The sequence below is a fragment of the Galleria mellonella genome, unplaced genomic scaffold (assembly GCF_026898425.1).
Source record: "Galleria mellonella isolate WM207_F2 unplaced genomic scaffold, CSIRO_AGI_GalMel_v1 utg99, whole genome shotgun sequence".
Taxonomy (NCBI): domain Eukaryota; kingdom Metazoa; phylum Arthropoda; class Insecta; order Lepidoptera; family Pyralidae; genus Galleria; species Galleria mellonella.
Genome location: NW_026442184.1, coordinates 4,287,546 through 4,315,395, shown reverse-complemented (window position 1 = coordinate 4,315,395; position 27,850 = coordinate 4,287,546). Strand labels below are relative to the sequence as shown.

At 34.9% G+C, this 27,850-nt stretch overlaps 4 protein-coding genes across 5 annotated transcripts; 1 reads left to right on the top strand and 3 right to left on the bottom strand.

Moving 5' to 3' along the window:
- Positions 1–203: 203 nt before the first annotated feature.
- LOC113521541 (15-hydroxyprostaglandin dehydrogenase [NAD(+)]-like) lies at positions 204–8,308 on the bottom strand. The gene is made up of 6 exons (XM_052903015.1): positions 7,839–8,308; positions 6,848–6,971; positions 6,062–6,168; positions 2,239–2,412; positions 1,619–1,773; positions 204–705 (listed from the first exon to the last, which is right to left on the bottom strand). Exons 1-6 carry the CDS (start codon positions 7,929–7,931, stop codon positions 600–602), a joined length of 759 nt encoding a protein of 252 aa, XP_052758975.1. The 5' UTR covers positions 7,932–8,308; the 3' UTR covers positions 204–599.
- Positions 8,309–8,813: 505 nt separating this feature from the next.
- On the bottom strand, positions 8,814–13,661 carry LOC113521538 (kelch-like protein 10). Its single transcript, XM_026907096.3, has 7 exons — positions 12,769–13,661; positions 12,498–12,679; positions 12,092–12,303; positions 11,238–11,386; positions 10,600–10,786; positions 10,193–10,315; positions 8,814–9,599 (listed from the first exon to the last, which is right to left on the bottom strand). The coding sequence occupies exons 1-7, from the start codon at positions 13,609–13,611 to the stop codon at positions 9,409–9,411; spliced, it is 1,887 nt and encodes a 628-aa protein (XP_026762897.2). The 5' UTR covers positions 13,612–13,661; the 3' UTR covers positions 8,814–9,408.
- Positions 13,662–14,432: 771 nt separating this feature from the next.
- On the top strand, positions 14,433–16,454 carry LOC113521415 (60S ribosomal protein L18). The gene is made up of 4 exons (XM_052903016.1): positions 14,433–14,506; positions 14,635–14,721; positions 14,836–15,097; positions 16,228–16,454. The coding sequence occupies exons 1-4, from the start codon at positions 14,504–14,506 to the stop codon at positions 16,425–16,427; spliced, it is 552 nt and encodes a 183-aa protein (XP_052758976.1). The 5' UTR covers positions 14,433–14,503; the 3' UTR covers positions 16,428–16,454.
- Positions 16,455–17,775: 1,321 nt separating this feature from the next.
- LOC113522324 (folliculin) lies at positions 17,776–23,209 on the bottom strand. 2 transcript variants are annotated; one of them, XR_003402405.3, is made up of 8 exons: positions 22,732–23,209; positions 21,863–22,048; positions 21,414–21,549; positions 20,675–20,931; positions 19,916–20,114; positions 18,410–18,512; positions 18,097–18,268; positions 17,776–17,989 (listed from the first exon to the last, which is right to left on the bottom strand). XR_003402405.3 is itself a non-coding variant. In XM_026908005.3 (7 exons), exons 1-7 carry the CDS (start codon positions 22,996–22,998, stop codon positions 17,851–17,853), a joined length of 1,287 nt encoding a protein of 428 aa, XP_026763806.2. In that variant the 5' UTR covers positions 22,999–23,209; the 3' UTR covers positions 17,776–17,850. The 2 variants fall into 2 exon arrangements, 1 of the variants encoding a protein (XP_026763806.2); XM_026908005.3 differs by lacking the exon at positions 18,097–18,268.
- Between the last annotated feature and the right edge of the window lie 4,641 nt (positions 23,210–27,850).

The following is a 27,850-nucleotide window of genomic DNA, read 5'->3' as shown; positions in this document are numbered from 1 at the left end:
CTTCTTACACAAGATGTCGATTCCTACTGGAACAAAATATTTACACAACCTCTCTCCTTGGCTGTTTTGAATATATAAGTTTCATTCATAAGAGATTCACAAGCATATTTAGTGGTGAATAAATAATATCGTTATCAAAAACTTGGGAGGTTCGACAAAAGAAATCCACGCCTCTAATTAGCAATCAATTGTTATTCTTTGAGGCATATTCGGCACTTTGTTTATTAAGAATGACAAACATGTTACAACTGCAAGATTTAGTGCCTTTGTACTGCAAATCGTTTAGAACATAGCTAAATACACTATTTATTTTAATAGGCTATTGGAGGTGGACTATTAAATACACTGCATAGAGTTTTGTTATTTTTTGTTGTAAGCACTAATCAGATATATAGGATATCTGATTGGACCCAGTGCTCACAGGTTAAGATTGGTAACGTCCACTTAAGAGAGTGTTCTACCATACATGAGAGACAATAATTTACTAATTTTAGACAATATAGTCTCTCGTATCTGCACTGGCCCCAAATGGATACTTGCAGTGGTAGTGTAATCAGCTTTGTCCGTAGTATTCGCAAGATTTAAATGATATCGAGATCTTAACCGCGCCACTCCCTGGGCTGCTGCCCGTTCTCCACTACCCATACGGAACCGCTCTGCCCCTTCGCCAGAATGTCTATCAGCGATCGACCGACGTGTTCAGCGCTGTAAAAAAAATAAGTATTTTAGTGATATTTTTTTAAATTTTACCTGAAACAAATTATATATATATATATATATATATATATATATATATATATATATATATATATATATATATATATATATATATATATATATATATATATATATATATTATTTATTTTCAAAATAGCGTAGCCCGTGACTTTAAAAGCCTGACCAGAATAAAAAATAAGCTTCCCTATTTCGTGATAAATTTCGGATCGATTATACACTATAATTTTAACATTCACGTGAAATTGAAAAAAAAAAAATCTTCCATATTAGCTATCAATCTCCGAAAGCCATTCTGTTTATGAACGTTTTGTGACATGTTTCAGCCTCTTCAGGAAAAGGTAGAATAGTAATGAATGAAAAATTGTAGAACTTCTGGTAGTAATAGTGGTCGTTAATATGCGGTTTTTTTTTTTTATACAACAGAATGGCAAACAAGCTGACGGCCCACCTGATGGAAAGCGGTAACCGTCGCCTATAGACATGAGCAGTACCATGGACATAACAGAGTATACTGTTTCGCCCATGATACCCCCCATGCGTTGCCATTCCTGAGGTCTCAGGTGTTATTCCTCCGCTATGCAAACACAACTGCTTTACTGTTGAAACACGAATGGGACAGAGGTACCTAAGCAATCGACTTTTGTACAAAGTCTCCCTCTGGCGAGTGTTGGCAGACCCACACCTACTATTAGTAGCGGAATTAAACAAAATAATTGTAATCAAATAACCAGTGATATGAACTTCCGCAAGATCCTAGTTCAGTAAAAAAAAATATATATGGTATGATAATATTTTTTTTTTGTCCTATATAAATATATAATTAAAAAAAAAAAAAAAAAAAACGGAACAGACATAATATTACGAGTAGAATAAGACTTACCTTTGGGTCTTGCTATTCGCGTTATCTCTTTGCCATGCGGCCTCATACTCCGATGACATAAGCTGTTTGCGTATCTCTTTCACGAGACCAGTGTCTGTTAAGCCAGGGCAGATCACCATACTCCGTACGCCCGTCAAATTGACATGATATTGATCCTGGGAAAATCAAACCGTTATAAATACACAAATCATGCTATAAAATTAGCTAACAATATTACGGAGTAACCTCCATCATGTGTCGCTAACCATTATTTTTTAGTAAGTTAACTGTCAACTTAACCTAAACGTTACGAAAAAAGACAGTCAACTTATTGAACGTACATTTTCAAATCAAAACGCAGCTGTTTGGCGACGAAAATAAATTAAAAATTACGCCAGAGAATTTTACGTAGTCTCTGATCATGAATCAATTAATCATTTTATATATTATTTATTTGCAAAAACATTGCAATTTATATGAATCAGCTGATAGCTGATCTACCATAAATAGAAAGTTTGCCTCAAAAGGCATGCAAATTATTTTGAACAACTAAAATTAATGAGGGTTTTAGGTGACATATTTTAGATACTTTTTTACTCGTAATGAGAGGTTGGATTAATTAAAATTATATGTACACTTACCCCGTAAGCTCTGGTGAGGCCGACAATAGCGTAGTTGGTTGCGGTATAAATTGGAGTGGAGACTTGTGGCCTGGCAAACGCAGTGGATGCTGTGTTGACGATGGTGCCACCCTGCCCACCGCGGTCCTTCCCCATGTAGCGATACGCGAGGAGGGTGCCGCGAATTACTCCGTTCTAATAATTTAGAAAAAAGTAAGTTTTAAGTGTTTGTTATCCGTCGTGCGTAATGGGAAATGGTAACTGTCGTCTATAAACATGAACAGTATTATGGATGTAATAGAGTATACTGTGTAGCCCATGATACCTTTCAGGCGTTGACACCTAAGAACTAAGGTGGTATACCTCTGTACCCTGTAATGTCATAGCCATATCCCGCCTTTCAAACCGAAATGTTTCAATAAAACTTAGCTACCTACATACCTTTCTATTAAGTTCTATTGAAACCATTGACTTAGTATAACGTATGTAGTTCATAATCTAAGGCTGAAACAGACTACCTATAGTGCTCTTATCAATTGAGCTACCGTCATTAAATACTCATAATCAGCTTTTATGTATTAATTTTTTGTCCTTTTATCGTGTGGATTGAACTTTTAAATTGCCTTGTAACTAATTTATATTCTTATAAATACAGGTCTGAAATTTTAAAGCAAGATTAAGCAATGAACTTGCTGTATACACAAGATTATTATAATTTGCCTTTTTCCAAGAGGAACGCATAGATTCGAGTCATTCGGGTGAAAGTATTATTAGAATCAACTATGTATAGAATGTTTTTGGAAGCGTTTGGAACTGACACTTATAAATTAATCTATGATTTCGTTGTAGGAAGAACTTTTTTTTTCTTTAGTGGCATTAGGAAGAACTTTTGACGATTTAATAGAATATTTCTGGGTATTTTTAAATTAAGCGTTTTTTTTTTGTGAACTAGATTTTACCTATCTTATACTGTTTAATTTTTTACATTTATTATTTTATCTTCTATACTTATAATAAATCTGTAGAGAGGTCAATTCTGTACATGAAATATATTTCCAAAATAACTATCAGGGGGTGATTAGTGATCGATACTGATGCCAAAAATGTAATCAATAAAATTTTTGTCTGTCTGTCTTTCTTTATGTTCGTTATAGAAACAAAAACTACTCGATAGATTTTAATGCAACTTGGTACAATTATTCTTCATACTCCTAGACAGGTTATAGTATACTTTTCATCACGCTACGATCAATAGGAGCAGAGCAGTGAAGGGAAATGTTGGAAAAACTCAATTTTTAAGCTACTGCCGCGTGTGCAGCCTTAATAGCAACTTTTTAAAATGTAAAAATGTCTACCCGTGCGAAGCCGGGACGGGCAGCTAGTTATTAATAAAATAATAAATGTAAAAAATTAATTATTATCAATCACATTATTTGTATGATGCGCGAGATCTTCGTGAATAGCGGATTTTGTTGATTTTGCTGTAGTTCGGCGATGATTCTTTGAAATCTGTTTCTAATCATCATATCAGCCGTTAGTTGTCCACTGCTGAATATAGGTCTCTCCCTTGAGAGGTGTTGCCAATATTGTCACGAGTTGGCACCCGTAGTTTGATTTTAGTGATGTTTTAAGTGAGACGCTGCTGCCAATCTCTCGACCATTAAATTCTCTTAGTCACTTAGCGCATCCACGGGAAGTGAAGGGGTGGCCCATTCTGTGCCGGGACCACATGACTGTTTCTTATAAATAAATATAGTTTAAATTAATAATATTATAAACTACAATACAATTTTTGTGGGAATATAGTTTTATATATCTTGCAATGTTAACAAGACGAGCCCTCTGATAAAGTGGTAACGGTAACCGTCATTTACATACATGAACAGCACCACAGACATCACAAAATACGCTACGATGTTCTTTATTCATGGTATGCTCTCTAATGCGTGAGAGCATCCTTGAGGACTAAAGATTGTTATATGAATTGATGATTTATTGATTAATGATTATAAGTTAATAATTATTTATGTAGGTACTTATATAATTTCGAAACGTAACTTTTGTAAGTAAATCACAAATGCTCAACATCATTTTGAGGATAATTATTATCATATTATTTGACAAATGCCTAGTATGCTTCAATTAGTATGTAGTTCAACATTTCTAGCATATTGTGGAATGCAGACACCGGAAATGTGAAGGCGGTACTCATTATTGAGACTAAGTATACTAGATTCGTCTAATTTAAATTATTTTATGCACCGTATGTTTGTAGTCATACTACTGTCAAACTTATAATACGTCGTCATTATGAAAGTTAATTAAGCAAAACGCGACACAATGAGAGATAAAAATGAATGATCTCGCGATCACGAGGATTATAAAAATCGGTTCCGAATTATTAATATCATGGAATTGAGAGCTTCTCTCCTCTTTGATATTGATTAGAAAATGTTTATTAATCTAATATTCGGCGCCTAGTAAGGTTGAAATTCATGAAAATGAAATCCATGAAATTGAATTGTCTTTTATTATTGGATTCCAAGGAACAATTTTAAAGACTACATGAAAATAATTATAAAGCCTCTTCATATTATGGTTCATTTCATTCATGATGTGAAATATATTAAATAATTTTTTTTTTAGAACACGGGGCAAACGAGCATGCAGCTCACCTGGATGGTAAGTGACTACCGCCGCCCATGGTCACCCACAACACTAACGGCATTATAGGTGTGCTGTCGGCCTTTTAAAAAGGAATATGCTCTTTTCTTGAAGGTTATGTTGTCGTATCGGTTCGGAAATATTGCTGCTGGAAGTTGATCCCAAAAAGTGGTTGTAAGTGCCTTGAAAAACGCACGGTGGAGGACCGCCACTCGTCCAGATGGTTGGGATAAAATTTTAGTTTATGGCGGGTTGTACGGTGGTGAAAATCAGCAGCAGGTATCAATCCGAATAACCGTAAATATATGTATATTTACGGTTGTTATCCCTCATCGTGATGACCTACGGAACCGAAACATGGTTCTACACGGTTGCCCCTATGCAAAAGATTCAAGTTACTCAGCAAGCTATGGAGAAGGCTATGTCCGGAGTTTCTTTGCGTGACAGAATCTAAAATGAGGATATCCGCAGAAGTACCAAAATGATCGATTTAGCTCGAAAGATAAGAAAACCGAATGGGCCAATATAGCTCGAAGAATCGACAACCCATGAGGAAGAAAAGTTCTCGAATGGCGAACCTGTACGTGCAAACCCAGTCTAGAATGACCCAACAAGATGGAGAACTAACTCAAATACATTGCATGAAACCAAATCAAATTGCATGGAGTCAGTGGATGCAGGTGGTTCAGAACCGTTCCTTATGGCTGTCTATAGACGAGGACTATGTTTGGCAGTGGACACGTAACGGCTTATATGATGATAATGAGCCCTCATTGAGGAGTTGAGGGTCGTCGGCATATCCAACTTTCGTTAATTATATAAGTTTTTTTTTATACAACTTAGAATGGCAAACAAGCTGACGGCCCACCTGATGGAAAGTGGTAACTGTCGCCTATAGACATGAGTAGTACCATGGACATAACAGAGCATACTGTTTCGCACATGATACCCCCCCCCCCCTGCGTTGCCATTCCTGAGGACTCTGATGTTATTCCTCTGTACCCTGTAAATTCACCCCATATCCCACCCTTCAAACCGAAACACAGCCATGCAAACACAACTGCTTCACGGTAGAAACACGAATGGGACAGAGGTACCCAAGCAATCGACTTTTGTACAAAGTCTGTCTCTGGAATTTAAATCTAAATATGTTTATTTTTTATCAAATATTTATACTTACCAAATTAACATCGACTTCCAGTTCCCAAAATCTGTCATTCATGACGCCCGCGTTATTGATCACAATATCCAGTCGATTGAATACTTTCATTGTCATTTCGAACGCTTCTATAAGATGAAAAAAATATTTTTAGTTTAGTATTTAATTGTAGTTTAAAATGTGACGAGTTTGACCTTCCTATGCATTCTAACTAGAATGTACACAGAAAAATTGGTTAAACTCGTCACATTTTAGGCACCAAGCAAACCCATCGTGATGAATACACCAAGAATTCAGCACGATGGTTCCAGGGGGACCACGTGGAAGTAGACTTGACAGGGAATATTATAAGCAATGAGTCTAATAATTCGCATTATTAACAACCCCCCCCCCCCTCCCAGAATTGTATGGTGCCCACCCTAGGATCTGAACCAAAGCTTTCAGCTATGGGTAAAGGAATATTTTTGCTGCTTTTTTAAGGGGCCAGTCCATATAATATACTTACTAATATTACTATTATCATAATTGTGAAATTTTATAGATAAATGTTTATTTTTGTGTCTCAATAATACAAACGATTTATGTTTGTAACGCATGACAATAAAAATAAAATAGGTAAACATATACAAAAAAAGAAGAAAAAAAAACATGAGTAGAAATTTTGAAATTTTCAGAAATTTTCCTTCTATAATATTATAATTATAATAAAAGATTACTCTCTTAATATACTACATTGAAATTCTAAGGTGACGAAAAACTGATCTGATAGACGACGTATATCCTTGGTGAATCCTCAGTATCACTAACCTTCGTATTGCGGGTAGTCTGTGACATCGCATTGACAGAATAACACGTTCTTCCTGCCATACTTGGCGCCAAGTTCATCTGACACTTGCTCCCCGATTTCAGAATCGATATCGCATAATGAAACCTGCAAAATGTGCACAAAAGTGCAATGACTTCTTTATTGCGGTTGCAATTTGAAATTGCACGTGGCTTGAATGGGAACCGATTGCTAGACTTATAGTGATAGGTAGATGTTAATAAGTTTATTTTAGATTTATTATCAAATAATTATCACCATGGTTCTATGATAAATTGATCAATTTTTAACTGATTGAACTCGGATGTAGATATATTTAACCGACTTCAAAAAAGGAGGTTCCCAATTTGGTTCTATTTTTTTTTGTTTGTTAACTCCGTCAGTTGTAAACACATTTGGATTAATTTTTTTTTTATCTGAAAGGATTTATTTATAGTTTGGTTCAATAGAAATTTTATTAATATCGGTTTAGTAATGAGTTTTGCCACAATTAAAGTCAGTTTTTTTTTTTGTGGAACACAAAGTTAATTTATCAGATACCTATAGACTACTGCTACATATAGTGAATCTATGTGTGAACTTATTCGTATTTTATATTCGTTGCGATTACAAAACTAAAATATATCTATTTAAGTGAGTTATTTTTAAAAGTGCGTCATACTACACGGTCGTCCTAAGTGAATTAAAGAAGTATAAATATCTACATTTAATGTATAGGGCAACAAAGAAAGTTAAAAGGAAAACAATCTCTCCAATGACCGGGGCGCCGGCAAAAATCAATACAAATGAGGGCCGGTTGCGGAAAATAGATAGCAATAAGGATTTACCTATGATTCACCGTGTTCATACAACACTTCGTGACTAGATCCTTGGCGTGACTCCAATATACTTTATTCAACAGTTACTTTACCTTGAACGTAAGGATTCAAGTTGTAATACGCGTGTAATGCGTGTCAGCTTCGAGTGGGCACTTACCTTCGCTCCTTGTTTTAACAATTCCTCGCTGTACGCAAGACCGATGCCGGCAGCGGCGCCAGTAATCAAAGCAACCTTGCCCTTTAACTCCATCACTGTATTTTCTATACTGAGACAACACCGCGCCTTGAATGCGGTAGCTTCACTGTTCACTACGCCCCCAGTTTCCTTGCCGTTCGATCGCGACGGGAACACCACGCTCCGGGGCAGGGGGTGGGGGACGGTCTCCCGTTTTCTCCCCAAATTCCCCCTTCGATAGTAAACTAAACATACGCACGCCACTCTCGCTATCCGCGTACGTTGATTCAGCTTGGCCAATTCCAATTTCGGTTACCTAGCAATTTGTCTGGGTAGGTAGGTAGCTGTGGATGTCTAGTTTATAGGATCGCTTATTATTCAGATTTAATTTATCATTTAACGCATTATTCTTGTATTGTCGTGTTTACATTATTTGATAAATAAAAATACAAATCTAGGGATGTTTTGTCTTTTTTCTTTCCGCTTACATATTGCGTTGTGATACACGAATAGCAGGTGTACTCTTGAATCTAATATCATGATCAATCCATTCTATTGCCAACGATAATTTTATACTGCACTTACGAAACAACAGCTAGGAATTATGTTACAATTGGGATTATTTTACAATAGTTTGCATTGGCGAGTTACACTAATATGCATCTGTAAGAACAATAATGAAACCATTACGTCACTAGTATTGCAATTCGAGAGTACGAAACGTCTCAATTTCAATACCGATTTATTGAAATTTATTTCAAGAGTAAGAGAGTTCCACAGGACCTTATTTTCAGAATTTCAGACTATTTATTTCTACAATATTTATACCAAATTTAATGGCGAGTTTAACCAATAAAGTACTAAGAGTTGACAAAGAAGCAAATCTGGGTTTCACATTCATAATACCTATCTAATGAACAACAATGAAGAGGTACTTCAAATCAAACACAATTTAAAATGATTTTTCTTTATTTGTGAATTTATCAATCTTTCAATCGGGTACGGTAAATTTTTCGAAATAAAAAATATAATTTTACATTTTTTTTGTATCAATATATGAAAATATCACAGATACAACAATACCGCGCCGGTTTCGCTCACCGCAAGCAATATCGTACACACATCGAAAACGCGACCATTTTGATTTGCTATGGACGCGAACTATACACAAATGTACCAAAATAAAATTTATCACAAACTACACAACTGGAAAAATTTTCAATAAATCCCTCGCTAAAATCACATTTTCAGGGATTTTCACCCTTGGTGATGAATGTCTAAATAAAAACAAAATAGAAACTGATTGTGTTCTGTACATTAAAATAATTCTATTAGTCATTGATTTATGCTGTATAAAAATATATACACAAACTTGATGTACAATCAAAATATCACAGTGCTTTATCATTAACAATAGTTATTAAACAATTTAGATAAAAAAACGACACAAAATAACTTTAATCAGAGACTAAGTTATTTGTATATAGCGAAGGATTTACATGAGATTGTTCTAGCTTCATAGGTTTGTATTTGGATGTTTTTCATAAGGTATTTATGAATGATGAGCCTGATCGGCTCCAGCCGCCGGTACAGCTTTGGCCAGGTAGGAGAATGAGCGTGCATTTGGCAATCCAGCGAGAACGCAGGCGCTGAGAGCTGAACGGTTCAAATTCATTGGCGCCGCATCATACCACTCCAACGTGTCACCATCGTAACATTCGACATGAGAAATGGTGGTTGAGCCTGCATGAGAAATATGTTTTAGAAGGTAAAATTTTATAATTCAACGACTGTATAAAAATAATACCAGACAGGTATTTTAATTTCGTCACCTTTGTCTTAGTTGAGTTTCTAACTCCAAGCAGTTGTTTGCATGACTTCAGTTTGAAGAGTGTGATATGGCAGTGAAATTTATGGGCACGAAATAATGATATCATCATCATCATCATATCAGCTTTTATCTGTTCACTGCTGAATATAAGCCTCCCCGTAGGGGGGTTTTGTTAGTTGCCACGCTTGTCAGGCGGATGTGTATTAGCAGTAAGACTTTGGAGATGTTTTAAGAGGGACGCTACTGTCCATCCCTCGCTCTCCCTTAGTCACCTCTTACGACATCCACGGAAGGGAAGGGGTGGCCTATTCTATGCTGGGACTATACGAAATGACACCATAGTCTTTAAGAATGGTAACGTACGAAAAATACTGTGGGTGTTACAGTGTATACTATGATTCCCAATAGGTAGTGATTATATATAGACGACAGTTACCGTTTTCTATTAGGTGGACCATAAGTCTGTTTTCTAATCATAAATGTATATAAAAACTTAAGAAAAAACCATTGAATCCTCCAATAACGAAAATCATGTCGTCCAGCAAAACGGTTGCGAAGTTACTTCTGGCACTGAACATTTCCGTAACCTCTTGCCACTCGCCACCGCGTTGTGGGTTGAAACTCTCTCCTAAAAATTTTCAAAGAAGTCCACTAAAAGATGTAAATATCATTGTCAAGGTTATGGAATGGGAGTTTATTCGAAGTCATGTCGAGGTTTTTCCAAGAGACTACAGTATGGGGTTCCACAAAAAAGAGATGTTTTTTTAGAGTCGATAACGCGCACCTATTGCCCCTGGTATTGCAGGCGTTAGTAGGCTACGGTTACTGCTTACCATTAGGTGGGCTATATACTTATTTGCTACTTTCGTGGTATAAAAAAAATGCTGTTGATACTATAATTGAAGTACGAACCAGTATTCAAACGGCTGTATCCATTGAATCCGCCAAGTGCATACAAACAGTCCCTGTACGCGATGAGACTTACTCCAGAGCGCGGGCTGATCATTGACCTGATGAAGCTCCATTGTTTTGTGTCAGGGTCGAAGACTTCTGCTGAACTCAACACTTCTTGTCCGTTGAAACCACCGACAATGTAAATCTAAAATATTAAATTATTATATATTTAATAGTTTTTTTCCCAGAAGTATGACGTAAAAAAATATAGATATGCATTTATCGACTATTGCTGTTGCGATAAATATAACACTCGGCATGCCCATATTTCGCCGAGGATTTTTTTAATGGATGACAATGAAATGGTAATCCCGCCCGCGCTAACAGTACACGCTGGCGGGGCACCAGTGAGGAATAATAAGCGAGATGAAAAAGCAGGTCAGTTATTCCGTCGTGACGAATACACCTGGAATTCAGCATAATGGTTTCCAGGGGGGACTACGTGGAGGTCGAACTAAGGATGGACCGCCCCCACCCCGGCATATGTGGCAAGGTGCGAGTCTCTCATTACTCTCTAGGTATACTGCATTGAACAAAATGACAATGTTATACTCGTATATACTTACGTGAATATTGTTATTCTTATTTCAGCTTACCTTTCCACTTAGAGAAGCGGCGGAGGCGTCGGATCTTTGTTTATTCATAGCCGTTGTCATCTCCCACTGATTCTTGTCAGGGTAGTATCGCTCTACTGAAGACATACGTGTGCGACCATTGTACCCGCCAAGTGCATAAATTAAACCACCTGCGTCAAAGATTATGGAAGCTATCCATCATAAAATATTATCAATAGGTATGTAACATACTTACGCAACATGCAGAATCATTATTTCACGCCGTTTCAAATATTTATCTCGTTAAATTAAGCTAAAAAGTATAACATTACTTTCATAATCTTTGTTAGTATCTGAGGTTTCTACACTTCAGACATATTCATCTATGGAGAAGGCAAAGTGATGGAATGCACGTTCTCCTGTCCAATCAACAGCAAAAGAAGCAAATACCTTCTTTTGCTAACTATATTTATACATTTCATTATTATGGTTAGCCATGTAGTCGTGGCATAGAATGGACTACTTTTTCTTTTCTCGTTGATGTAGTAAGAGGCGACTAAGAGAATTGAATGGTCAAGGGATAGGTAGCAGCGTCCTTATTAAAACATCACCAAAGGCCAAATGCGGTTGCTAATCAGACGGACCAAGCACGGCAAACCCTCTTATGGAGGAGGCCTATATTCAGCTGGTGTTGTGGGTGATCATGGGCGGCGGTAGTCACTTACCATCAGGTGAGCCGCATGCTCGTTTGCCTCCTGTGTTGTAAAAAAAAAAAGAATAGTGAACTATCCACTGTTGAATTAATAGCTGTTAAAAGCTGATATGATGATTATTATTATTCTGATTGATTATATTTTATGGAACATCCACGGAGAATAGATGAGAATTAAACTCACCATGCGCAACAACGCTAACGTAACATCGCGCTTGATACATGCATGCCCTTTCGTGCCAGGTATTGGCCACAGGGTCGTAGCATCGCACCGTATTGAAATGGTCACTTCCGTCGAAGCCACCGATCATGTAGATCAAATTGTTCAAAGTGCACAATCCATGATAGGCACGGGGCGTAAGGTCCATATGGATTGAGAGAAACCATCGATCAGCTCTAAAAATAAAATGTGTTTAAGATTTCTTCTGTTAGAGCCTTCAAATATCTGATAATACATCGTATCATAAGCAAATAACGAGTATTTTGAAGCTTCTCCACTATCTTTAAAGTCTTCGTTACTTTTTGAGTTTATTTGAAGTAGAAAGAATTTTAGATTATCATCCAAACCCTAGAATTTAATCCTGTAGTACCTTGTATCATAGGTTTCCACAAAGCTGGTTGGACTACCAGCGCTCCAACCACCGACAGCGAAAAGAATTTCATAAGGTATTCGAGGTCGTGCTAACGGATCATTGAGGTCTGCTTCAGTGCCGGGTCTTGAATCCAGTACTGTGAGAAACACTACAGCGGGATATAACGCTTCTTGGCATTTCTGCACATAAAATTAGCATTTCTAAAAATTCACTACGTTTTGATACATTGAGGAAGGCCTATTAAGGTTTTTTATTTTACAGCACTTACCTCGTCCTCGACTACAGGCTGCCATTGTAATATTTTGGATTTAAAATACTTGTAGCTGATATGACCAAATCGCACACAAGACAATAACGAGGGAATATATTTCCTTCTGGTTTCGATGTCGTGTTCTACCCACGTTTTTACCGCTTGGAATACAATTTCCTCATTACGAACATTTAATTCGTCGTCACGTAAAATATCTTCAAGCTCGTCGTAAGATAGAGATTTAAATTCGTTACATTCCTTAAGTATTCTGCTAAAATTCTGTCTTATGTACAATTTTCCCCTTTTCTCTAGTTCGCCACAGAAATAGTATTTAGCAAATTTGAATATACCTAGACAGTTATGAGGTCTTAGCTCTTGCAACAGAAATTGGCAGCATGATTGTATCACACCTACTATATCAAACTGATCTGCGTAAGGCAATAAATATTCTACATTTTCTGCTGTAACTGTGCATGTACCTGTATAGGCGTAGTCAAGAATTAAACTCATGTAATAGCTCGGAACATCAACAAATATCTCCGTTTCCTCAGGTTGCCCTTTTTTTAGCGAATTTATAAATATCGCTTTGAAATAAGGACTAACAGCAGAGAGTATGGCTCTGTGTATTCGTATTGATTTCATGTCCCTGCAGACAATCGTACCATCGCACAACTGGCCATTCTGTCGCAATTCATTCCATATAGACGGGAATTCTACAACCGAATAATTTTCAGGAAAGCACACACATTTCCGTTTACGCGTAACGATTCTCTTTTTGGTCAAACGTGGTTTTGTAGATGCGGGAGTACGAACTGAATTTTTAGTTTTGGATAATTTTCGATGTTTCGTATTAAATTCCATCCCTTTCGAAAAAACGGCGGTCGAAACTTGTTATCTGTCGCGATGACAGATTTTGCGACAGTATTCTTCATTTGTTTTGTTATTTTTCTAAATGAATCAATTAAAATATGAGTTCCATTAAATATTTAAATATTAGGGCAGAGTAAGTTAATAATACAGTCTAACCAATATTTAAGTAGTTTATGAATCCAATCGAGTGTCGGAGATTCTTCAGCCCGTAGAAAAAGTTGTACTTAGTCAAGTTTTTGAAAAGTGAATAAGATGTAAAAAACAATAGAGGGAGACTGTACAAAACTCGTCTGCATGAATATCTCACTGTGTTTACATAAGTAGGTATTTATTGCTATATACATAAATCGGAATTGACAGAAATGGAAACATATTACGGATACTAACATGGGTGTTACAGTGTTTTCTGTGGTGTTTATGATCATGATCATCATCATCATTTCAGCCATTATCCGTTCACTGCTGGACATAGGCCTTCCCCATAGATGGTATTGCTTTGTTTAAAATTTGCTTAAACGTCGCCAATACTTTTTTATTTCAATTGGCGACGATTAAGCAAATTTAAATCTTAACTAATTTAAAACAATTCTAAGTTACACAAAAAAAATGAGGACAATTCTGAAGCGCCATATAAACTTTCTCTCTTTATTGTTTAGTACGGTATTGCGAAGTGTGTGATATTACGTCTATATATAGGACAGAAACAACTACTTTAAGATTATTTGGTTACAGGTTACAACCGACTATAGTACATGGTCGTTTACGTAACTACACAACAGTTTTATCGTCTTTGGACTGTGATAAATTTTCTACTGGCAACATTTTTTTTATAGCTGTCAAAGTTTGATTTTGTCTATAGTCTCTTTTTCTTCTGTTTGTCAAGATGGTGAGTTTCGCTTAAAGGAAGGATAAATAAATCTATAAAAATCGAAGTGTAGTTGATAGGTAGTGATAGTTTACCATACTATTTGTGTAAAATAGTGAATTCAGTATGCGTCGTTCTCTTTATTTCAGGGTATCGACATCAACCATAAACACGACAGGAAAGTTAGGCGCACCGAAGTCAAGTCTCAAGATGTATACTTGAGATTATTAGTAAAAGTAAGTGCAAGCCTGTAAACCATAAAGATTCAAGTACAATTTCATTGTACATTTATAAATGAAACTGTAAACAATGTATATTGTTTTCATCATAACCTTTATTTTTGTTGACAGCTATACCGATACTTGGCAAGACGTACAAATGCTAAGTTTAACCAGATCATTTTGCGGCGTTTGTTTATGAGCCGCATCAATCGGCCTCCGATTTCGCTGTCGAGACTGGCTCGTCACATGAAGAGGCCCACCCGTGAGGGGCTTATCGCCGTAGTGGTTGGAACCGTCACCAACGATGTGAGGCTTTACACAGTCCCCAAAATGACAGTGGCCGCACTCCACGTCACTGAGAAGGCCCGCGCTCGCATCTTAGCTGCTGGAGGTTTGTTGATATTGATTTGTTAAATCTTGTAGGTTAGAAAGCATGCCTAATAGATCGGTTCATATATTTTAGTTATGAACATGGCTTTATATATCTATAAATTTTTAGAATATATTTACCCATCAAGAGCAGTAATAGTTAATACATGATATGTATTTCAAATTTCATGATGATTGGTTGAGCTATTAAAACGACAAGAGTACTGATAAAAAATAACTATGTAAACTATTTTCACTTTTATAATAATTAGTAAAGATTGATTAATTTAGTAAGAAATGACAAGACAGGTATGATAAATTTATTTTATTATTTATTTATTAACAGAAATAGTTCAAGGCATGAATATTATATATATATTTTGATTATTTATGACATGGATGCTAATAATCTGGACTTAATATAAGGTTTACAGTTCACTTATTTAAAGAATGTTGCAAGTTTTATTTTTAATCAAAAGGGTTTACTGCTGCTTAGGACTCACAGCCTACATTAATTATGTCCTAATTGGAATGATTTCTTGAGCTCTTAAATTTTATACCACATAAACATAAAAAAAAAATCTATGTAAGCAAAATTGAGTAAACAAAATCATAAATGAAAAACTACTTATTAAAATATTTTAATTATCGTCCAACTTCAAATACTTACTTATATTTGTTTGTTTATTGCCTTGTAATTTGCTCAGTTGTAAATGAATCTGAAAAGATATACTAAAATCCCATAGAAAATCCAAAATCAGTTCAGTATACTTTTTAAATAAAAATAACAGATTTTGTTACAATTTCTTTTTTTTGTGGAACAATCTTAACTATATTGTATTTATTTGCTATATTTTTTTTATACAACTTAGAATGGTAAAGAAGCTGTAGGCCCATCTGATGGAAAGTGGTAACCATCCTCTATAAACATGAGCAGTACCATCATCATCAGTAAATATATATGATACTTAAAATGCATGTCTATTAATTATTTTGGATCTGACTCAATTTTTATATTGGTATTTAATCATCACCATATCAGCCTTTAACTGTCCATGGCTAAACATAAGCCTCCCCCTTGGGTGGTTTTACTCTGAAGTCAATGTTCTGGACAATTAAATAGTAAATATTTTTTTTTTTTTTTAATTCTAGGAGAGATCCTGACATTCGACCAGTTGGCTCTTCGTGCGCCAACTGGCCGCAAGACCGTGCTGGTTCAAGGACGCCGCAACGCTCGTGAAGCAGTCCGTCACTTCGGCCCTGCTCCAGGGGCTCCTCGCTCACACACGAAGCCCTACGTGCGTTCAAAGGGACACGAGCGTGCGCGGCCGAGCCGTCGCTCCAACGTGTAATCTTTAAATATAAGGACTACAGTCTAATTCTGAATTTTATTTCTATACTTTTCTACATATAATCCTTACTAATATTATTTATGTAGACCAAGTTGTGGGTAGAAGCTAGTATAACAATTATGTATAGATATTGTGACATACTGAACACAAGTTTTTTTAATGGATGATAATGGAATGGTAATCCCATCTGTACTATTGGTATACACTGGCACGGCACCAGAGAGAGATGATTAGTGAAGATGAAAAGACAGGTTAATTAGCCCATCGTTATGGATTCAACAATAAATGAAACACTGATGTCCAGGGGGACCCGCTTGGAGGTCGAACTGATAGAGTATATTTTTTTTAATGGATGAAAATTGCATAGTAACTCCTACGCTATCGGTATATGCTAGAGGAGTATTACTGAGAAGTGATAGGTAAGGATGAAAAGGCAGGTCAGTTAGAATTGCACTAGGATTAACCACGATGGATTCCAGGGGAAACCGCGTGGAGGTCGACCTGATAGGATATATTGTTAACAAAGGGACTATTAAACCCCATTAATAATCTTTTTCTTCAGAATCTTTCAATTGGGACTAATCTCCCCAAAACTAACAATCCCATTCCCCCGCCTTAATAGTTTAAGAAATTGGTATGAAATTTGAAATACGCGTGTTATATGGAATAGAGAAAAATATAGGCTACTTTTTATCTCGGTCACGTGGACGAAGTCGCGGATAAAAGCTAGTAATTATGTATTTTAAAGCATGACGTTACTATCATATGACTAGTATTTTAGACAATTTTGTATACAGTTGTAGTAGAAACTGATACTAAATTCAGACTATTATTCTGAACTGATAACCAGTGGAAATTCTTTACGGAAAAATTTCAAAAATTTTCGATTTTTTCATTTAAAATGATGTATTTGATATTGTCATAATATAAAGAAATTATATTTTAAAATGAAAGACCATAAACAGCAATGTATTAACAATTATTAAAATCCTACCGCGATGCGCGGAATCTCCAGTATAAAATCACCGCCCCAAGCGTACGAACACTATCTGCAAAGAAGCGCTACTATTATATAGGTCGTTAATATCGTAAAATTTTAAATACATTGCACGGCGTTAAAACTAAGAATCGTTGGAATTATATGACTGCGGTGCATTACCGATGGGAAAACAATCTGCCATCTGATTCAGTTCATTCATCTGAATCAGCTGTTTTCGTTTTAACTAAACTCCCCCCTCTTATTCTGTATGTGGAAGGGAGTCTTTAAAGAAAATATAACAGTCGTATTCACTAAGACAATGGATATTTAAAATAGAAATTGCAGTAGCATAAAATGAAAAACAACAGATAAATAATACTGAACTGATATTTTTAAATAATTACAAAAGTAATATTATTACAGATAAAGTTATCAATATTATTGCTAATTACAAAAGGCTTTAATCCAATAAGTTATTAGTACATCATCTTGAGGAGTAAAGCCAAGAACTTTCTTCAGATTAATTACACTTTCTGATTTTGGACCCGATGCAGCAATTGCAGCCTTTACTGCTTTTGCTAATCTGTAAAAGAATGTGTAGTAACAGTTTTTAACATTCCATTCTACATCGATTAATAATAATAAAAAAAAAATAGTAAAATGGTAATCATAAATAAGTTAACCGCTCACCAGATAAAAGGTGGTAATTGTCGCCTATAGACACATGTTAATTTAGATAAGTTTTTTACATTTTCTCAAGTTTGATTATTTTCCCATATTGTCACAGGCTTTCATAACGTTTCATACAATCATGTTGTTCATCCCTCGACCATCAAATTCTCTTAGTCGTGTCTCGCGACATCTACGGGAAAAGAAAGGGTGGTTACACGGCGTCAAAGATTGTCTAATTTCTTATAACACAAGATATCTTAATTTTAGACCAGATTATTTGCGTGATAGTGTGTATACATATATAAAATGTTAATGTTTTTATCATAATTACCCAAGCCATTCCAGTTGTAATGTCTTAATATGCTGATGAAGAAGTGCATCATTAAAGGAAGTGTTGGTTATCGCTGCTTCTATTTTGTTCATGATTGTTGGACCTGCAATAAATTTCATAATGTAAAGCTTAATATCAGAAAAATATTTTGCATACGTCCAGATGTAGACATCCATAAACTATGAGTTAATCATTTACCATCAGATGAACCACCACTTGTGATACCTAAAAAATATTTTAAGATAATCTTTTTCAGATGTTTCCCAAAATAGCTATTAGACAATTAGCTATTTGTATCAGCTAACAGACTTGCTTTTAGTTTACATTTACCTATTTTTATTTTTTTTCTAATAGAGTTTGAAATGCAAAACAAGTGACCTACCTTATAGAAAGTGATAACCATTGCATAAGCAATAGAGACATTAATGACATTATTGGATATAATGTGATGCCTACAGTACAGATTCAAATAATTTATTTTTTATAAACAAATTACATTTAACTCGTCAATAACAATTCAGTTTTAATAAATAAATATACAAACAAACATTGTCAACTAAAAACAATTTTATATTTGTCATGTACTTATTAATATGATAAAATGGATTATTAGGTAGTACAAATCCTGCGTTGCCATTTCTAAGGACTAATAGGTGTTTTTCTTCTTTCGAGCTGTACTTACCACAGGGAGACTTTGTACAAAAGTCGATTGCTTGGGTACCTCTGCCCCATTCGTGTTACAACCGTGAAGCAGTTGTGTTTGCATGGCTGTGTTTCGGTTTAAAAGGTGGGATATGGCGTGAATTTACTGGGTACAGAGGAATAACACCTGAGTCCTCAGGAATGGCAATGCATTGCGGGTATCATGGGCGAAACAGTATACTTTGTTATGTCGATGGTACTGCTCATGTCTATAGGCGACAGTTATCACTTTCCATCAGGTGGGCCGTCAGCTTGTTTGCCATTCTAAGTTGTATAAAAATTAAACTTGCTGTTGGCTGCTGATAGTTTCAATACTTTCACCGGACGTGCAATTGCACATAGGTGCCTACCTGATAACGCGTAAACGGTGTGATGGGGTTCTTTGTCCCTGTCAGCGTGGACAGTGTTCATTGTGTGTGTGAGTGGTTTTTTTAATGATAATGGAATGGTAACCCAGCCCGCGCTATAGGTATACACTGGCAAGGCACCAGTGGAAGATAATAGGTGAGAATGAATGCAGGTCAATTGGCCCATCATGATGAGTACAACAAAAATTAACCAGGATGGTTTCCAGGGGTAAGCGTATGGAGGTCAACCTGAGAGGGTATATTGCTTGCAATGGGGCTTTTAGACCTCATTACTAACAATCCCTTTCCCCCCCATGCGTGTGTGATAGACGAGGATTCGATGCTAAGGGGGAGAGATACATGCCAAGATTTATTGGAACATCAGGGTTCCAAGAGCAAGTGCCTCAGGTGATGACGTCGGGGAGTACTAATAGGTGTAAAAACTTTAAAAACTCACATTTCGCAGGTAAAGTCCCATGCCATCTGCAACTAAAATTATTGTTTTCCGTTTCCTCCACTATGCAAACAGTTTCAGTAGGCGTAACCAGTTCTGTGTAATCACTTATTCGAAAATGAAGTGAGCTTGTATTGTTTACTGGTAATAATCTTGATAGACCTTTTATAATAACTATTGAATGCTGTGACTTTATATATATCTGTAAGTTGAAATGTTTACATAATGAGAAATAAATCTAAAAGGCTAGGATTTAATTAACCTAAAGACTCGATTCATTGAGACACTAAATTCAATTTTCAAATTGAACTAATATTACTTTACAGTCTCCTCAGTTCTTGTTATTTTACTGTCTTTGTCTCAATTTTGTAATTATCATCTTTCATTTAGTCCATTCATCTCTTTTAGACCCTCTTTCTTTATAACAATCTTGAATCTTCCCCAGGTATGATATTTATATCTAAGTTGCTTTTGCCCTCTATTTTGTAAACATGGATTTCAGAAGTAGGAAATTCAATTAAATAGATCACTTAAATTCAATAAATAGATTTTAAGACAGAATACAACTGTGTATTTGCATGATGCTGAAACAAACATACAGACAAATAAAATTTCTAAAAATTATAGTTCTGGCTTCTAATGCTCCTATTAAAAGCCATTATATCAATTTTTCTTAAAAAACTCTTGGACACACAAAGTATACAGATATTATCTGGTTATAATTTTATTATATTAGTAAGATTGTTTTTAAAGAACACTTACATGAATTCCAGTCAGAGTACAATAAAGCAGAACTCTAAAAACAGTTTTCGATATTAAATTTTCCAATTCTCTCAGTGCAATATACTTTTCATCATTGTTACAAATATCAACTTCACATATTGTATTCATGGTTGACTGTGGACATAATTTCTTTAGTAAATCTTCACTTGTGAATAATTTTTCTGAGTATGTGAGAGCTCCAGTCTTTAACATCCATATGAAGTGAGAGTGAAGTCTCTTGTAGACGTTTTCATCACCTAATATTGGAATAAAATAACAATTATACTGTCACAGAATAAAATAAAGAAAAAGATTGTTTCACAAATAAAAAAAAGACTTCAATTGTGGTAAAATTATTTTGATTTAAAATCTAATGTACTGAAGCAATTTTGATAAAGTTTCTATGGAACTAATATATAAATATTTTTTCAAATAAAAAAAATAATTTTCCTAATTGGTTTATGATTGATGGAGTTTCGTCAATAATTCAACTCATGAGGTAACAAAAATAAAAAAAATATAAGTGAATTGAGAAATCTTTCTTTTTTAAATCAGTTGGATAGGGGTGGGTAATATGTAGCAATATTTATATTTTAGTTACCATATTTATATACCAGTATATCTAAGAATGAATATGTTAAATGTCCTTTATCCAAAAAACAACATTGGATAACAGATAACAGAATTTTAACATAGATATTAACCAATGTTATTTTTTAAATTGAGTTTTAATACATACCAGTTAATTGTGAAAGTGATCTTGATTGTCCAAAATCATTTCTACCTGTTTTCAATCTGAGTGTCCTTTGTGAACAGATTTTCTGTTCATCATTATATACCACCTCTGCTAATTCTTGCAACTCTTTAGATATTTTCTAAAAAAAAAAAATATTATTTACTTTTAATTAAATGAGCAGGTTTTATGTTAGGAAGTAGCAATAAGCTTATGTAGCTGATTTTAAGAGCAGGATATGGAAAAGAAACTAACAATGATGGAAGCAAAACATATTTAGTTTGTATTTAGTATTTATGAAAGTTTCATATTTAGTTATTTCTATCACATGTGACAGAGATTCTGTGATGACCACCAAAGAATAATGTTGATAAAGCTGTTCATCTGATATATATTTTATCATCTGTAAACAAAACTCATTTAGATATTTAGATTTTTAAAAAGTAGCAATATACCTTCATGTGTTCAGAAAGCACTGGTGTGACATTGAGTAGGAGCATCTTGTCTTTCATCAGTACAACTATTGAAAACCAACGTTTAAGTCCTCTAGCATGTGTATCCTTCACTTGAAACATGTGACTTAGTACATGGCCCCTTGTGTCACTGAAGTAAACTACTCCACCTTCTTTGCTCCAGCTTACCTATAAATATTTTATTGTTATTTATTATGTCAGCTTTACTCACATTTTAAATATGCCGATGCCCAACTAGTTTTGAACGCAACAGGAACTCAATTTATAAGAATGATTAACAGCTATGTCATGAGTAGCACTGTGTGACCAGCACACTTTCTGTGGGGAGAAGGGATTGTTAGTAATTAGGCTTAAAAACCCCATTGCTAGCAATATACCTTATCAGGTTGACCTCCATGTGGTTCTCCCTAGTAACTATGGTGATTGATTGATTTATTGTTGAATACATCACGATGGGCTAACTGACCTGCTTCACCTTCACTTATCATCTCTCACTGGTGCCCCATCAGTACAGTACATTACCTTTAGCACAGGCGAGGTTACCATTCTATTATGATTAAAAAAAAATACACACTTTGTCATTGTATGCATGTGGTCAGCGATAGTGGTAGTTGGGCTGATTGTATAGCACTCTGCAGTTGTTATTTCACATCAGTGGATAGTGAGTGCTGATTCTCAGATTGACCCATCAGGTGAAATTCTAATGAGATAAACCTATCTCACTGAGGAAACCAAGGCCAACAATACCAAATCACTAGTGTAATAACTAGTGTAATAAATTGCTAATAAGTATAGATTTTTATTGTGTGTGGTGATGGCTGTGCTTATAAATATATAAAGTCAAGACTTACTTCACAAGTGATGCTTCTAATTGCCGCTTGGCGTAAAAACGCAGTCACGTCAGAATTGGCAACAGACTCCCTACTGCAGAATATGGTGCCATCATCATCTCTTGACACAAAAACCGTGTCAGAGCCAAGAGAATTACACCCGTTACATTGTACTGTGGTTTTCGAAGCTTCGGTAGTATTTTTCTCGTCATGAGTTGTAAAGGTACAAAATAAAGGACGCGGTCCGTGAGTTTCGCAGAAATGACATAAACCAATAATTGCATTCATTTTTAAGTACTATCTGTTTAAAACATATAAACATGTTACGTTTTAAATAGAGATGTTTATGAACATTGAAGACGACCACGAAATAGTGCAAAACAACAACTACATCTACATCAGAAAATTCTAAAACTTATTGCTTGGTGTATATTTTAATAAGTCTTACGTCAAGGTATTTAGTTAATTTTCATACGATTCCTTTTTTTTTTTTTTTTAGTACGTTTGTTCCGTTTGGAACAGGCTAAGGTCGGAGACCATGCTGCCTAGTCTTCAAAAAGATAATTTGTCTGGAATTTTATTTTTCTAATGTCGCTTCAATTATTGTCATAATCTTCAATATTTCATTTGTCAAATCCGGTAAGTACATTTTCATAAATATCTTTTCTTGAGTTTTTTTAAACCAGTGGATTTATCAAATTAAAAATAAATAATTATAAAAAATCATTGTCTTGCAATTCAATAAAAGTATTCTTATAGCTCCTTGAATGTTGTAGTAATATAAGTGAAAATAGCTTTGAAACAAGAAGGAAATCTTAAGAGAAGCGGGATTGAGTGCGGGATATTTTCGGGTTTTTTGAAGATAATCCTAAGTTCGTCAAACATAATATGTCTTTGAATGACAAATTCAGAGCAATCAAAAAAAAAAATCATAACGCTACAGTGATGTAGAGATTGGGCTGTATTTGAGTTACACCATGTGCATGATGGGGAAGCGATCATGCCCATTCGGTGCAGGTGTTCGTTGAAATGTCCGTGGCCGATTCGTAATCTACAAATATTGGTGTAAAATTTTCTGTTTGTGTCCTTTCCTTTGCAGAACCACGGTTTTCCAATACGCCAATTAATTTTGAGTATGAGTGGGTTATTGGAAACTGAAAAAACTTTGAAGAGAAATTTGAGTTTTAGGTATTCGAAACGAAGAAGGATAGGAGGCAAATTACATTCTACTTGCATTGAGATAATTGGAGAAGTATACATAGCACCTAAAATAAGTCTTAAATTCATATTTTTATTTTTTTCGAGTTTTTCTACTAATTTATGTTCTGAGGCATAACAAAAGAAAGCGTAATCAAAATTACTTCTAACAAGAGATTTGTAAAGTAAAAGGATAATTTTAGGATCAGCTCCCCAGTTACGACCAATTACAGATCTTATTATATTAGTGGCTCTTAAAGCACGATCTACTAAGCAATCAACGTATAGATCCCATTTTAAATTTTGATGAAAAATTACCCCCAGAAATTTAACGCTACAGTCTGTTGGAAGAGTTTGATTATTATATATAATATTCATTAATGGAACATATTTATGAACTTGATGAAAAACAACTACTTTACTTTTGGTTAAACTAATATCGAGGGAAAGAAGAGAAAAATATTTCTCAAGTCTTTTTAATGACTCATTTAACACTAATTGCATATCAATAATATTCTTTCCTTTTATATATATTAATAAATCATCGGCAAATTGCAAGTTGTTCACACTGTTTCCTAAAATTGAATTAAGTTTATAGATATATAAAATATATAGTAGCGGGCTTAGAATACCACCTTGACATACTCCTTTAGAGCTTAACCTAGGTCCTATTAATTTACTATTTACTTTAACATACACTTCTCTATTACTAAGAAAATTATAAATCCATTCGATAAGTTTCATTGGAAGAAATGAGGATAAAATCGAAGATAGAACTGTTAAATTTACATTGTTAAAAGCTCCTACGACATCTAAAAAAACAGATAGAACATATTCATCGTTATTCAAAGCAGTACTAAGGTCGACATAGAAGTTCGCTAAACTTTCGCGCGCTGAAAAATAATAAACCATTGACTCATTTCCTGATCTCTCTATATCCACGGCGAAAACCAAATTGATTCGATGGTAATATACTATTACTTTCAATAAAGAACTCTAAACGCTGTTTAATTAATTGTTCGAATAATTTGCCTGCACAGGACGTCAATGTTATAGGTCTATACTACCGCTCTCATCAAAATATCTGCAATTTGTACATCTGGATTTTAGTAATGCCTTCAACACCGTGGACCTCGCCATTTTTACGTTCTCTTAACATATCTCAACGTATATCACCTGTCTGGGCGTCGGCACTATTCGTATTGAGGATATTAACTCTTCTTGGTGCAACACGACTGCTACCATCAAAAACGGAGTCGAAATTTGTAGGATCTTTACCGGGTTTAATTACTGGAATCAAACAATCCATTTTCCATTCTGGTGGGATAATACAGTCCTTCCATAAATCGTTAAAAATTTGTAAGAGTTTAGTAAGGTTTATTTTATTCAGCAATCGAAACATATTGTATGTTAAGCGATCAAGGCCACTAGCTGTATCTTTTCTAGATTTTACTGCACTGGATATTTCATCAATTGAGAATGGGTCAGTGAGAAATTTTGGGCATGCATTAACAGAATTAAACTGTTTGTCATCAAAAGGTGAGTGTACAAAATCAGGAGTATATTTGCGTAAAAAATCATTGACCCATGATATATCTTTAAAATGATTTTGACGATGTTTTGAATTTAGTTTTCTCATATTTTGCCAAACAGTGGAAATTGGTGTTAATCTATTAAATTTGGAACAAAATTCCTGCCACCCCTGTTGTCTTACTTGCTTAATTACTAACTTTTTAACAGCTTGAACTCTTTTAAAATTTATGTAATTATCGAGAGTTGGATTTTGTTTAAACCTAAGGTAAGCCGCTTTACTATCATTGACAGCTGTCGCACACCTGTTATTCCACCAAGGTACTGCAATATGTTTGTGCCTCTTTGAAGTATTTGCACCGCTATTTGATAAGTTCCTACGTGGAACGGAACGTTCCACAGCTGTCAAAATAATTTTACAGAACCTATTGTAATTGTTTAAGGGTTCATTGACATCATACTCGAAATCCAAAAGTAATCGATTAACAGTTTCAGAATAAAGATCCCAATTAACGAGACGTAGGTTTATACGATTTAACAAAAGTTTATTAACTTCATCTATAGGAGCATGTTGTTCACCTGACGGAGTTGATGAAGAGTTCTTTGTGTTTATTTTAGTAAAAGTCGGCAGGTGATAACTTCCTAACGGATCATCATGAACCGACCACTCGCATTTTAATGATATGGATGGGGATACCATAGTTAAATCAAGGCCATTGGGTCTCCAAATATGAGAGCCAACAGTAGTAACTTGCTTATCATTTAATAGTACCAAATTACATTCATCTAAACAATCAAGAATGTCTTTACCTCTTGTATTAGTGGAGGTACAACCCCACATAGTATGATGTGCATTTAAATCTCCAGATATGATAGTGGGTTTAGGAAGAGACTCCAAAAAGAACTTAAATTTGGCTTTAGTAAAACTAGGTGTACTATTGGTAGGACAGTAAATACTGGCAACTGAATACCAAGAATTATTAACTTCAATACTAATAGCTATAGTTTGCAAAGAATTGTCGAAAAAAGAGTGAAGTTTTTTATATCTAATACTATTATGTATAATAATCGCTACTCCATTGTGGTTATTACCACAATCATTTCGTTCTATACAATAATCTTTAATTTTTAATTTGTAATGTGGTTTTAGCCAAGTTTCTGAGATGAGAGCAATGTGAATATGATGTTCATTTAAAAATTGTGTAAAAATATGTCGATTGCTCAGTAGGCTCTGAGCGTTCCACTGTATGATAGTTAATTGGTCTCGATTGAATTTTGTGAAATAGGTCTATTACCAAAAGTATCATATAACACATTCAAAACACTTTTAGTGTTAATAGATGTGTTCTTTGTGTTATGTAGTGAAATAAGTTTGATTATGCTTTCTATTAAAAGTGATAAACTCTTGTTATCAGAATTTAGAATTGAAATTAGGTCTACATTTTTTTTAGGTTTGTTACCCAGTTTAGGAAATATTTCAGTGCTAAGTATATCTCCAAAAGAAGCAGGTCTGAATTTAGATCTATTTTCAGCAATTTTCTTTTGTTTAACAGGGCATTGCGGTGATACACTTGTGTGATTTCCATTGCAGTGTACACAAATAGCGTTTTCCATTCCAGTTGTACAAGTTTTATAATTATGCTCACCTTTGCAGATGCTGCAACGCTCAGAATTCTTACAGAATTTAGCTAAATGTCCATACCTCAAGCACCGGTAGCATTGTTTAACTGGTGGTATATATGGAGTGACATTGTGGCGCCAACCTCCAATATCCAGATATTCAGGTAATACAGATGCAGCAAAAGTAATTGTCACGGTTAGAGTTGGCTGTAACACATATCCATGAGTCAAGGTATTTTTTATTAAAATTCTTTTAATAGCAATAATTTTCTTAGAACTCGATATCATAGTATATATTTTTTTATTAGATATATTTGTAGGTACATTTCTAATAACGCCTGTAACTTCTGTTGAAGAAGCAGGAATACTGGCCTTAAAATGGTAGTCATTTAAAAAAGTTTTATTATTTAAAAAAGCATTGGCTAAGTCTGGCTTTTGAAAGTATACTCCGATTTTGAATTTATTTATAGATCTAAGATAAGTTACCCCTTTATTAAATCGTTTTAAACAGGAGGAGAGTGAGAGCAAGTCTCTGGATCCAATGGTTTTCTGACTATCTGAGGATTCTACAAAGACAACAAATTCTGTCCCAGGGGATTCCTCGGGATATCTTCTAATATAATCTGTGACGTAGTAAGGTTTATACTTATCGGCCTTATCAATTTCAGATTCTGAGTCAGTAGAAGTATCTTCCGAATATATATCCTTGTCATTACAAGGTTCATGGTCTACATCACCTGAATCGTCATCTTTTTTTTTCCTTTTTCTACAACTGCGCTTCCCCATGAATGCT